The sequence below is a fragment of the Myotis myotis genome, unplaced genomic scaffold (genome assembly GCF_014108235.1).
Source record: "Myotis myotis isolate mMyoMyo1 unplaced genomic scaffold, mMyoMyo1.p scaffold_m19_p_18, whole genome shotgun sequence".
In the NCBI taxonomy this organism is placed as follows: Eukaryota; Metazoa; Chordata; class Mammalia; order Chiroptera; family Vespertilionidae; genus Myotis; species Myotis myotis.
Window position 1 is genome coordinate 17785000 of NW_023416322.1, and position 14250 is coordinate 17799249.

Genomic DNA, 14250 nt, shown 5'->3' on the forward strand with positions numbered 1-14250 from the left:
TTGTTTCTTTGTATTTTCACCTAGAGCAGTGGTCGGCAAACTGCGGCTAGAGAGCCACATGCGGCTCTTTGTCCCCTTCAGTGTGGCTCTTCCTAAGCCTTAGGAGTACCCTAATTAAGTTAATAACAATGTACCTACCTATATAGTTTAAGTTTTAAAAATTTGGCTCTCAAAAGAAATTTCAATCGTTGTACTGTTGATATTTGGCTCTGTTGACTAATGAGTTTGCCGACCACTGACCTAGAGCAATACCATTATAATCCATCTGAGGGTCCCTGTACCTCCATGAGGTATATGTTTTTTGTTTTTTGTTTTTCTTGGCTTATGCCCTTTCTCTTTGTGGTATAGGTCTGTGTCCATTAACACAGATATGATTTGGTCAGGAGATGAATACTTTTGTAGCTTCCAAAATGCAATTCAGGGATTTCTAAGTAATCCTGGGGCTCATTCTCATAAGGGTTATCATTTATAAATGGCAATAAATATTTGCTTAGGTGGGTCATGAATAAATAAGATTTTTAATAAAAACCAGAACTTATATTACCATTTCGTTAAAATGGACACCATTCATTTTTAATTCCAGTGAGGGAGTTTTGTGTTGTGTTATTTTTATTTATTTATTTATTTATTTTTGTGTGTGTGTTGTGTTATTTTTAATAATGTCATGTCACAATCCGTCTAGCCTTCAATCTACTCACTCATGAAATGAATAGTTTGGACTAGATGATTCCTATGGTATACTCAGATTCTAGAATTATATGATTCTAAGCTTTAAGAAGGAAAGGAAAGTTAAAATAATTTAAAAACCAACACACACACACATACACACACACATGTGCCTGTGCTTGCGTGGAAAACATGAAATCTGAATAAGGTGGTTAGATTGCAACCATGTCAGTTTCTTGGTTGTGCTATTTATACTGTAGTTTTGCAAGATATTCCCATTAAGGGAAACTGGGTGAAAGCATTAGAATATCTGTATTTTTTCTTATAAAAAGATGTGAATCTATAGTTTTCTTAAAATAAAAAGTTTAGAAATAATCAAACCATAGGATGTTATAACAGGACTTTGGAAGTAAGTAGGCCTTACTTGATCTTCACACTAACTTAAACAAGTTACTGAACCTTTCTGAAACTCAGTTGCTTTGTCAGCCTTAAAGTGGGAATAATAATTCCTACCCAATGGATTGTTGGAAGGATTTTATGAGACAGCGTGTGTGTAAGCATCTTGTATGGCTCATACTCCATGATCATCTTCAATTAATGTTAGTTACTCTCCCCTGTGCTTCTCTCCTTCGTTTTAGGGAAGAAACTAGGACAGTCAGCCTTGCTGTAGCTCTCCTAGAAAAGACACATGACCTGAAGCGAAAGATAGTTCAGAAGCATACATTAGTGAGATGAACCCCATAGCAGTGTAGTGAGTAACGCTGTTACATAACTTCTGCAAATCACCAGGCAGATCAGCTAACATGGTTTGGCGTGGCTGACCGATAAAACAACAAGGCAGCTTCCAAACCCAGCTTGAGTCGGGGAGTCCTGACAAAGGAGCCAGTCAAAATCCAGGATGAATACATGGGCCTGGGAGCGCTGTTTCATCGGACTCAGACATGTTGTAAATCTGTTTCAGTGGAAAAAGCAAAAGCGGTTTCTCTCTGGCTGGTCCCCTAAATAACTGTCCCCATGGGGCCTAGAGCAGCTTTCCTTCCCTCGAAAAATCCTTAATCATGTCTCCCGAATATGAGTTTTCCAGGCAGCTGCACAGATGAGAAGGAGGGAGAGACGAGGGAGAGATGAAGGAGAACAGACGTGTGCTGGTCCTGAAGATGTGATTGTTGATTGAATGGCCAAGATGTGTCTCCCACATGTTTTCCTAAAATGTTTAGACTTTCCCAGGGCTCCATCCTTGCCCCTGTCCTGATGAATGTTTTAACAGTGAGATGGTGAGGGACACAGAAGGCAACCTTGCCAAATTTTTTATGATACCAAGGTGAAAGGGAGTTCGGGGACAGAATTACAATTTTTAAATAATTTTGGCAGGTTCTGAGCTGATCACAGCAAGCTGTAATTTAATAGAGGTGATGTTAAAACCTGTACTTCAACATCAAAAGCAAAGTACAGGTCAGGGAAGGCTTAGATTGAGAAGGGTTGTTGTTGTTTTTTAATGAAAAAAAGGTATAAGGATTGTATTTGACTACAGAAAGGTATGATTCAACAGTATGATGTGTTTGTAAAAAGGAGGTTAGAGACCTGAAAAAGGAAAATAATCCTTCTACCTTACATAATTTGCATTAGTAAGACAATACTTGGTGTGCTATATTCATGTTGGGGCCAAATTTAAGAAAGATATTGATAAATTGGAATTGGTCACTAAGGGAAAGAAGGAAAAAGAAGGATCAAATTAAAAATCCAAAAACTACATTCTTTAAAGAATGGTCGAAGGAAAATAAGGCTATTTAGCTGTCTTTTACAGTAACCATATGGAAGAGGAATAAACATCTATTTTGCTCTGAAGGACAGAAATGGGATTAATGAGAGAGAGAGAGAGTTCATGGAAACAGATTTTGGCTCAGTAGAAGGAAATCTTTTCAAATAATTAGAGCAGTTCAGTGAAAATGACTATTTCATTTAAATTGTGAGCTTCCTGTCACTGGAAATATTTAAGCTGAGGCTGGATGAGTGTCTGTCTGGAATTCTGAAGGCTCCCAGCATTGAACAAGAGCTTGGGGTAGGTGACCTTTAAGACCACTTCTAACTCCCAGGGTCTATAATTTACGTAAGCATGAATGCCAAGGTCACTTAGGACATGCCAGAGCCACTTTTTCAGCTCTTGGCTCTGATTTGGACCAGCTGCGTGACCTTCTGCTAAGAACTGAACCATTTCTTCTTCCAGTTTCCTCATCCATAACATGAGGGAGCTGGGTTGAATGATGTCTGAGTCCTCCCCGGCACATCTGTCCCCTGAAGCACCCTCATGATGACAGTGTGTTGGGAAAGTAGAGTTCAAGCTGATATCTGCCATTTGTTGAAGTCCCATTTGCAGGGAGAAGGCTTTTAAAAACGAAAAACCATTGTTGATTGTGGGGCTATTGAACTAAAGTCTCAATTGCTTGTTGGCAAGAGAGTGGGTGATTGTGATCCTAGAATTTGTTCCCATGAGACCTGTGGCAGGAAGTCGATCAAATAACTGATAATCTGGTTCCTCTCAAGCACCTGTACTTTCTGGCCGAGTTCAGCAATGCCTTTGCAAACAACTTGAGAGAAATGAAGATCATATTACCATCGCAATAGAGTTCTATTTTGCAAAGCAAACCTTTGTTCTTTATTTCCTCAATGATCTGGCTGTTGCTGTTGAGCTTTGTTTATAATCCTAAGAGCCAGTATCCATAAAGCAACTTACCATGTGGCAGAGACTGTTCTTAAAGTTTTATATAAATTAATTTAATCAGTTTATAAACTGAAAATCTAATGACCAAGCAATAGATTAGATCCTTTCCCCTATGGTGAAAGAGTAGCTAAAATCCATTAAAGTCTGTCTTCATGGTAAAGAGTCCAGAATTCAGATCCACACCCTCATTCTTTTAAGCTTCAATGCTGATGTTCAATTACTCTCATCTCCTCTATGGTCCATTTGATAAGCAATACTTTCCTTCTCTGCCTATAGTAAGGTGTGCTAGCCTCCACTGCTACTACATTCTAGCTCTTCCATTTATTCTTTGACTATTCTCTGACTCACACATTATTGTCTCAAATCCCACTTCCTCACTTATTTTCCCTCCAGAGATCTTTGAAAATGGGGGTGTCATTATTTGCTCTGACGTAGATATAAAAAGTATGGACAGGCCCTGGACAGGTAGCTCAGTTGGTTAGTGCGTTGTCCCAATGCACCAAGGTTGTGGGTTCGTTTTCTAGTCAGGATACATACACGAGGCAACCAATGAATGCATAAATGGGAGGAACAACAAATCTCTCTCCCACTCTCTCAAATCAATAAATTAAAAAAAATTAAGTATGGACAGGATTTCAAATACCTCCTCCACTTACTGAGATCAGCAGGGGAAGAAATAAGTAAATTTATGCTTATTGTAAGGATGGGAGAATGTAAAACTCCATTCCCAGGCTCTCGGGTCTGGCAATACTCACTCCATCCAAGTACCACATTTTGTTCCATCTTTCTGTTTCCTAAGGTTGGAAATGAAAACAGCTGTTAGAAATAAGAGCACATGCGTCAATCTTGAATATCAATGTGATAATTACAGTTTCCCTCTCTGTTGGTGGAGCCCCTCCCAGTGTACTGAGCCCAGTATCACAGCCCCCTTGCTGTCAGTTTTACATACCAAGACCTTAATTGTTGTTTTCCAAGCTTTTAAGATTAAACACTAAATCAGTTGCCAAACCAGAAAAAATAACAAGGAAGAAAATACTTAAATTTAAAAACTTGATTCTTAGGACATGGCTTTTTTTTTTTTTTTTTTTTTCTGATGTAGATTTTGACCAAAATCTCTATGTTAATATAAGAAATGTCAGTTACTGTTTCACATTTTTGAAGATGGAGCTTCTGGACTTCTTGGCACCCTCCCTGTGAAGCATTTTGCTTGGATTCTTTTCTTTCTTTCTTTCTTTCTTTCTTTCTTTCTTTCTTTCTTTCTTTCTTTCTTTTCTTTCATCACCCAAGGATATGTTGTTGTTGTTTTTTTATTGATTTTAAAATGAGAGAGACCAAGGGAAAGAGAGAGAGAGAGAAACATGGATCAGGATGATGCTCTAACCAACTGAGCCACCTAGCCAGGGCCTGCTCAGACTCTTTACAGAGGCGATGCCTTGAATTTCATTTTCTCTTTCCCACGTTCCTGAGGTTTAGAACCTAATAAGCCAATCTCAAAAGAGTCATCCACAACCTATTAATTGACTGTCACCTTTCAGAGCTGATCGGTCCTCTTTTAGTTCTGTTCAGTCCCCGTATGAGCCACTCAGTCCTTGACTGCCTAAGGCTCTTAAAGTCCCCCATGAATCAGCTGACCAATCTAAGATTGCCCTGCAAATGCAGAACACGTTGTGACCTACACAGAGAGAAGCAGGAGGCAAGAAACCAGGCCCTTTGAATTGCTTCACTTTGCCCACTTTATTTCTCATTCTACAATTTGATTTCTTTGTTGTGAGATGATGTTATTTTTATAATTCACTTCCCTGCTAAGATACCTATAATTTTCTGTTATCATTGTGGACAAGAGCTGGTTTTATGTGTTGAAAATTGTTTTGGTCAGTTTGGAGTGCTGTAACAAAAATACCATAGTCTTGGAAGTCCAAGATAAGGTGTTGAAGTAGGTAGTGTACAGCCAGCAGGTGCCTAGGCGCCTGAGAGAGGGAAGCAATGAGAGAGAGAGAGAGAGAGAGAGAGAGAGAGAGAGAGAGAGAGAGAGAGAGAGAGAGAGATGCTTCTAGTTCTAACCAGTACACTCAGTAATTGATAGAATTAATCAGCTAGTCTGCTGAGCAAGTAACGTGATCTGTACCTGCAAATGAACTTTGAATTCAGTACTTGCTTAATTTTTCTGTGTCCCATAATTCTGCTCCTTATAATATTCAGGTAATGCTGGGTAGAATGCTGAACCATTACGCTTAAAGAACCACAGACAGATGTAAAATACTTTTCTTTGCTAAATGTTCTTACCTCTTTCTTTTAGATTACATGAAGCAGACAACGTTCGAAGCCCAAGCCTTTTTAGAAGCCGTGCAGTTCTTCCGACAGGAGAAAGGACACTATGGCTCATGGGAAATGATGACTGGGGATGAAATCCAGGTAACACGGAGCTCAGAATTTTGAATCTGGTTTTCTGTCTGGGAGGTGGGAGGCCAGGGTCATGATAAACAATCAAACAAAGAAAGTTATAAGAATGGGAAGATGTGGAACCAAAGACCATTTCTCTCATTGTCTAGAAGCTTTGGTCAGCACCCACTCCAAAGACCACCAGACCAGACATGAGCTAGGGCAGCCAAGAACTGCAAGGCCAATGGGAAGAACTACTTCTACTTTTTTCTATAAAAGTGATTATTCTTTCAGATGACCTTCTGCTTCCAGAGGAGAAGTAAATGTGAACAGCATGGTTGAGTGCAAAGTGTGTGGTGGGGATTTTGGGCAGCAGACTTGGGTTAGTTAAATCTTGCCAAGTTATTTAACCTCTTTCAGTCTCAGGTGACTCTTCGGAAAGAAAGATAATGTTTGCCTGGCAGGGTTGTAAGAATTAAATGAGATGTTTTGGGAAAGTATTTGGCACACAGTTGTCTTTATCTTTTAAATGACTTATAAATGAAGTGATTAAAGGAGACACATTTTAAAAGCATGAGACAGTTCTCTGTATGTTTCTAGTTTGTCATTCTCTGTGGTCCAGTATAATTTTCCATGACCTTAATTAAATGCCAGTCATGGGCTAAGCACCATGACTTGGTCCCTGGGGCATTGTTACAAATCTCCAAGGCAACCTGCTTCATGATGGGAGCCCATCCTCCATGAGGATGCCAGTCACAGGGCTGATTTGGCAGGAAGAGGAGGCTGGGTATGGGCCTTATTTAACTAGAGGCACACAGAGCCCATGAATGGTTTCCTTTAATGTCCCCTCATCTCCCAGGGGTGCCTCTTTTGGGAGCCAGTAAAATGTATTATTAGGGAACAATATTTGGAAGATGCCAGATGGTACCCTGCCTTTGTATAGTCATGAAACATCCAATGTTGAAAACTCTTTCACATGAAGATAGAACTGTTTTTATTGTTTTACCATGTGACTCTGAAACTTCTCCTCCTCCCTCTTCTTCTTCTGGTGGATTCTAAATTCTTTAAAAATATATATATATTATTGACTTCAGAGAGGAAGGGAGAGGGAGAGATAGAAACATCAATGATGAGAGAGAATCATTGGTCAGCTGCCTCTGGTACGCCCCCTACTGGTGATTGAGCCCACCACCTGGGCATGTGCCCTGACTGGGAATGAAACCGTGACCTCTTGGTTCATAGGTCAATGCTCAACCACTGAGCCACACTGGCTGGGCTACATTTTTTATTCCCCACCCTGAGGTTATTCAAGAACTTTCACCAATTCTTGGTTTCTGATATTTTGGGGAAGCACATCTTTTATAAATCTGAGAGGATTAAGGACCAACCATATTTATAAGGGGAGGCTGAAGTACTTGACCCTGATTGGTCTGTCATATGAACAGACATATTGAATAGATGCACCAATATTAAAGTGCCCCTGTGCAATACTTTTTTATGTTCACAGCCTAATTCTATCTGTTCATCTTACCAGTCTCATGAGGTGGGTAGAGCAGTTATTATTATTTTCATTTTGTAAATGAGAAAACTGAGGGAGACCTATAGCAATTAAGTGACTAGTCCGGTTTTCTCATTCAACAACTGTTTGTGGAGCCACCATATGCCAGGCACTCTGCTGGGTGCCGGTGACCCAGGGATGGGCAAAGCAGAACGGTCGCTGTCCTGTGGAGCTGATGGGTTCAGGGTCACATGCTAAGGGGACAATGGCCAAGGCAATGACAGCTTCTGACTCCTAGTCCAGTGAAAGATCAGCACCAACCGTGGGAATACACTAACACACAATTAGTGAGCTCCTTGCTTCAGGCTGTGCCACTTGCTTCATTATTTTCTTTCATTTGCAATCTCATGTCACATTCCTTGTGACATGAGATTGTGAACAGGGCTCAAGTTCACATTCCTTCCCCATGCCATTGAGAGCAGGCACTTCATAAGTCCTTCCTGTGGGTTGACTATTGAGTCTGTTGTGTTTGCTTTTGTTGACACTCAGCTTTTTGCTTTGGGCTGATCCCTGCAGAGTGCTCTAGGGTATGAGGGAGCTAAATGACTCATCCCCTGCCCTGTCAGTGAGGCAAGACCTACCCAGAAACATCCAGAGAACTAGGCAGCCTTCGAAGTGTGGGTGGGTGCATATGTGGGGCTGTACATATATGGGCATCTTAAAGCATCAGCAGAGAGCAGTCATAGGAAGGTGCTAATGTGGAAGTATAAAAATACCCTAAGGGGAAAAACAAAACCAATGAAAAACCCGAGAAAAGGTCAGTAAACGCTGGAGTTGGCGAGTGACCCAAGAGGTTTGGCTCCCCCTAGAACCTGAGCATCTTTGGTGAAATCATAGACTCATAAAACGTGAGTGTTGGAGGGGAATTTCCAGATCATTTGTCCCGGACCCTCCAGGAGAGAGAAAGAACCTCCAGAGATGTTAGTTGGCGGAAGTCACAAAGCCCATCTGTGACAGAAATGCCTTTTGAGCCATGTCAGGCTCTCCCTGGAGAAGCCCGTGAAAGGTAATGGCTTCCGGAACTTTCCTGGGTGGGGCCTGGTGAGGGTAAGCTGCTCTGTAAGCTCTTCTACACAGAGCTGGAGCAGTGTCTGTCCTCAGACGCACAGAAAAAAGAGGTCGGGGGCCCAACGCAGCTGCCCAGCAGTTGAAGGATGTGGTGTGGCGTGACTGGGTTTGAGAATATGACATCTTTTATTTCAAGCACTGGGCTTATTTGCATTGTTTCTACTAAGAACTTAGTCATAAAATTGCTCTAACCCCCGCTACCCTAGGGGCCTGTATTCATATGTTCATCGTTGTTACACTATTATCTTCACAGTCATGACTCACACAACACGTTTGGCAGGTCCTCGTGGCCATGGTTATTTTAGGCAAATGTCCAGGCAAAGCAGATCTCTCAGAATAACTCTCCTGACAGGCTATTAATACAGAATATTAATATAGACAAAAATACAATCGTTCCCCCTTATCTGCGGTTTTGTTTTCCAAAGTTTCAGTTACCTGCGGTCAACTATGATCTGATACGGAATGGAAAATTCCAGAAATAAACAATTCAGCCAGTGTTGCTCAGTGGTTGAGCACGGACCAATGCACCAGGAGGTCAGGGCTCAATTACCCGGTCAGGGCAGTCAGGGCACATGCCTGGGTTGCATGTTCGATCCCCAATCGGGAGTGTGCAGGAGGCAGCCAATCAATGATTCCCTCTCTTCATTAAAGTTTCTATCTCCCCCTTTTCCTTCCTCTCTGAAATAAATTAATAAAGCATACTTATAAGAAAGAAAACAGAAACAAGCAATTCATAAGTTTTAAATTGTGCACCGTTCTGAGTAGCATGATAAAATCTCTCACAGCCCTGCTTGATTCTGCCTGGGAGGTGAATCATCCTTTGTCCACTGTCTCCGCATTGTACGTGCCACGCGCCCCTTAGTCATGTAGTAGCCACCTCCGTTATCGGATCAGTTATCAGAGAGAAAGATGAGAGAGACCACATACACATAAACTCTTATTTACAGTATATTATGATAATTGTTCTATTGTATGATTAGTGATCGTTATTGATTTCTTACTGTGCCTAATTTGTAAATTAACCTGATCACTGCTATGTATGCATTGGGAAAGACCTACTGTATGTAGGGTTCGGTGCCACCTGCGGTTTCAGGCATCCACCAAGGGTCCTGGAATGTATCCCTCCCGATAAGGGGGGACCACTCTACCTGTACAGCAGTAAATATATCTTCTACTTGTCAGCATCAATGTATCAAATGAGGTCATGAGGGAAAGCATTTTGCAGAATGTAAGGATTTTGTTATTTGGGATATTTATCATTTGCCTTTAAATGATCGGTGGGCCCGAGAAAGCAGCATTGCCACAGAACAGGGCGGCTAAAATACAGGAAAACTACCTACATTTTTTTAGGCCTTGTCCATAGGTGTCGGGGTTAGAGGAAGAGATACAGGTGGGCTCTGCACCCAGAGGCTCTGCCCTGCCCTGCCCTGTGGCCATCCCTCGGCCCCTGCCCTGGCAACTCCCATACCCTCCTCTTTTCCCCTAGATATATTTCCTTTTCAATTGCTGAAGTTATAAAATAGAACCTACTTTCTTGGAACATTACATGGGAAAGACTAAAAGAAAACGCTAAGCCCACCCCAATGGGGCATTCTTTTACTTTGTGACATTTCCCCTTTCATGCTGATGTGCAGATTGAAATCTCTGCAGAACTTTGCAATCTGTGTAAAAAGATGAATCAGGGCAATTAATATCGTTAGGGCAATTATCTCGCAGTTAACACTTTTCAGCTGAGGTAATATTTCCCACTGATTTTAAGTCCTGGCTTCAGTCTCCTCACGCTCTTAGCTCACTCTCCTCACGCCACACTTTCATCACTCTTGGGCAGATGTGTTCCAAACAAGAACTGACTCCGTTGAGCAGGTGGGGAGCATGGGGGGCGGGGGAGAGAAGAGGGAGGGTCCATGGATCATTAATTACCAACTTGAATCTCTAGCTGTTGGATCTGCTGGCTTCCATGGCGTTTGCACATGTTAACTTCCTAAAGATGCTGGTTCACCTTTTGAACTCCCCAAGAGAATGGTTAAGAAAGGTATAAACATTCCCCCTCCCCGCCCCCCAGTGAATTACCAGGACTAGGGGAAATCCTCTCTCCATCATGCTCTTTGTCACATCACGGAGTTCCACGTCTCCGATGATGGGCCCCCACTTCCTGCATTGGCCCCAGCAGCCTTCTCTCCCAGGAACCCACAGGTGCAGGGGACTGATGGATGGCTTGCCCACCTCCTCGCTGGGAGTGCTCCTCCCAAGTTCAGCTGGACCATCACACCCCGCGGTAGCAGCCCTGGTGAAAGGCAATGTCCAGTGAGCTCATGAAGATTTCCACCAGCATGAGGCTGGGCGATGACCTCAGAGAAAATCTTTCTTAGTTAATTCCCCAAGATTAATTTTAATTTCTATGAGGTCGATTATTTTGGACAAATATTATTTTCAATTCATAGTGCAGATGTCAAATGATTCTGTACTGTTGTGCCTGCCTCCATTTCCCAAATGACTTGTGTTGGGGTTTTTTTGTAAATCTTGGTCTGCAGCCAGATGCAGTATTGAGAGCTGAAAGTTGAGCTGTGAGCCCTGAAAGACGCAGGGCAACGTGAATTTGAACAATCAGGCAGCTCCAAGTGGGGGGTAAGGGGATGTAAAGAAGAGGGGCCGGTGTACTTGGAGTGTGATGTGGGGACCTGTGGGAATCCCGCTCAGATTCAGAAGAAACAATTTCATTGAACCAAGCAAAATTCTAGAAGAGACTCGGGAGCACTTTTAAAAAATCACCTTGAAAATGTTAGACACCCCCGGCCCCCCCCCCAACACACACTTATATGCTGCTCATCCCACAAATGTCTAGTTATTCCTAAGTGTTTGTGACTCCCTTCTTTTTCTAAACTTGAAAGAGAATGGAGGTGGGGTTCAGGAACAGTGAAGTCAAAGAGCATGAAGACATTTGGAACCCGAGAGAGTCTGAGGAGGAGCGATGGTCTGGGGGATACAGACAAGGACTCAAGCCACCACGACCAAGCCTGTCCCCTCCACAGTTTTCCTAAGGATGCCCTTATCCAGAACTGAAGTGTCCCCTCTCTTCCCAAATGCATTAGCTTCTTCCGGTTTTCCGACAGGAGACGTTTGATTTGAGGAATTTGTCCTTTCTGATGGGGAAACATGAGCAGGAGTTATAGTTCCTTGTGGATGTTTATGAATGTTTGCCCTCCGAGGTTGTCTTCATTGACCCAGAATGAAACTGTTAGCCTAGCAGGTTTCATGTAGCTCAGGACACCCCCAATGCAGCTGCGATGGGGATGGCCAGTTGTGACATCTTCGGTTGGTGTGATGCTCAGTGTTTGCCGTTACCAACTAACGGACGGGGGGCTGTCTTCCTCTTCTGCTCGGCAGATCCTGAGTCACATGGTGATGGAGGAGCTGCTGCCAACCCTCCAGGCAGACCTTCTGCCGAAAATGAAGGGGAAGAAGAATGACAGGAAGAGGGCCTGGCTCGGGGTAAGGGATGGCACTGCTCGGTGCTCCTCAAACACATTCCTGCCCCTTCTCTTTTCAGGGAACCTTTCTCTTGTTTAAAAGCTAATTCCTTCCCTGGCCTACGTCGAGTCTGCTCAGTCTCACTGAGATGAGGACTAATCCGAGCAGACTCTAGCTTGGAAAGAAACATTCGAACGAATGTGTGTGCAGTTTTGTTGATGTTGTGGTCACCTGTGATGAGCCCTCCCCCCCGTCCTTGACTCCGTCGGGCGCTGACATACCACAGAGCCCCGATTTATGTGTTGACCCCTGTCGCAGCTCCTCGAGGAGGCCTACAACCTGGTTCAGCAGCAAGTTTCAGAGGGGTTAAGTGCCTTGAAGGAGGAATGCAGAGCTCTGACCAAGGGCCTGGAAGGAACCATCCGTTCAGACATGGATCAGATCGTCAACTCAAAGAACTTCCTAACTGGGAAGATCAAAGGTCAGTGGACATTATCCACGTTCCTACCAAGGAAATAAGCTGTGCATGCGGGTTGCATCGCACCCGCATTGCATCCTGACGGGGAATCAAACCATGACTTCCTGGTTCATAGGTTAACGCTCAACCACTGAGCCACACCAGCTGGGTGCAAGTCATTTTTAGAAACCATAGATTGTTTTATATTTGAATAGTTAGAAGTCATGGTTTCAGAGGAGAATTAAAACGAGGGGATGGGGAAGAAGTGGTAAGGGTTGTAAATAGGAGCCTGCTTAGAGGTGCTGTTAAGGGCCTGGCCCTCCCCATGGAAACGTCAGTGAAACCAGCGGGAGGAAACTTGGCGTCTTGCCTCGTGGGAGGAGGAGGGGGCTGTGTATTCTGATACCACCTGCACCTCCCCTGTTGGGGCATTTCTTGGCTTATGACCCATGTTCATGATCATTCTGAAATTTCCATGGCATGCATTATATGTCTTCTCTCAAAGTTAATTGATAAAGAAATCATTATTCTCCTGGCAGACAAAGTTGCATTTGGGTATCAAGAAAGTCATTTTTACTTTATTTTTTAAAATATATTTGCACTGATTTCAGAGAGGAAGAGAGAGGGGGGGGAGAGAGAGAGAGAGAGAGAGAGAGAGAGAAACATTAATGATGAGGGAGAATCATTGATCAGCTGCCTCCTGCACACACCGTATTGGTGATAGAGTCCACAACCCAGGCATGTGCCCTGACCGGGGATCAAACCGTGACTTCCTGGTTCATAGGTTGACGCTCAACCACTGAGCCACACCAGCTGGGTGCAAGTCATTTTTAGAAATCAGAGATTATTTTATATTTGAATCATGCCATTGGGGTGAAAGGTTTTTTTCCCCTAGTAATTCTATGATCAGCTTAATATTTCATATCCCAAATATTTACAAGTTATACATAGTATTAATAGTATTGGTCATCTTAGATTCTCAGAAAAAGAGGCAGTATGACCCTCCATACTTCTGTGAACTAGTTCTGAGAATTGAAATAAGAATGTGACCATTATTGGCACATAACCTATAAGCAAGTTATGTGCCAATAAGAAATAGACTTGAAGTTCTGTTTCTGCATATTAGGACGTGACCTTGGTCAAGCCATCTAATATATTCAGGCCTCTATTTTTCCATCTGTAAAATGGAGGATTGGCCATTCAGATGAGTGTGTACTTCCCTCTTCAGTTCCGTGATGCAATGACAAGGCCATGTGACTTACCTAGCTCCTCAGAGCTAGCATTCCAGTCCAGGGAGCGAGTTCAGGCCTCTTCCAGCTCAGGTTTCCTTCACGGGATCGCTGATTCCTGGCCAACCATGAGAATTACCTTAGCCCCCTGGTCGGCAAACTGCGGCTCGCGAGCCACATGTGGCTCTTTGGCCCCTTGAGTATGGCTCTTCCACAAAATATCGACTTCTGCTCATGGGCCACGAAGTTTCAGTCACACTATACGTGAACGCCCGCACGTGGTATTTTGTGGAAGAGCCACACTCAGGGCCAAAGAGCCGCATGTGGCTCACGAGCCGCAGTTTGCCGACCACTGCCTTAGCCCTTAGCAACAACAACAAATAATAATAATAATACAGATCTTCACGGCCCAGCCAGACTTCCTAAAGCAGAATCGTTACTATGCTCTTCCTCGTCTAAATCAAAGGGCAGCATTTGCCTCTGGGAAGTGAGAGCATGGTTATATTTTTTCCATCTTTCTTTTCTTTCCTTTCTTTCTTTCTATTTTTAAGTATAGTTTTATTGATTTCAGAGAGGAAGAGGGAGAGAGAGATAGAAACATCAATAATAAGAGAGAATCACTAATCCATTGCCTCCTGCACACCCCTCACTGGGGATCGAGCCCACAACCCGGGCACGTGCCCTGACCGGGAACCAACTGTGACCT

General features: G+C 43.2%; 1 protein-coding gene across 3 annotated transcripts in view; it reads left to right on the forward strand.

Moving 5' to 3' along the window:
• Positions 1-14250, forward strand: part of NIBAN1 (niban apoptosis regulator 1) — a 126985-nt gene that overhangs the window by 91630 nt on the left and 21105 nt on the right. For all 3 annotated transcript variants that reach the window (XM_036342821.1, XM_036342823.1, XM_036342822.1), the window contains 3 exons: positions 5682-5797; positions 11775-11879; positions 12177-12339. In XM_036342821.1, the coding sequence (XP_036198714.1) occupies positions 5682-5797; positions 11775-11879; positions 12177-12339 (384 nt within the window). The remainder of the gene's footprint in view (positions 1-5681; positions 5798-11774; positions 11880-12176; positions 12340-14250) is intronic.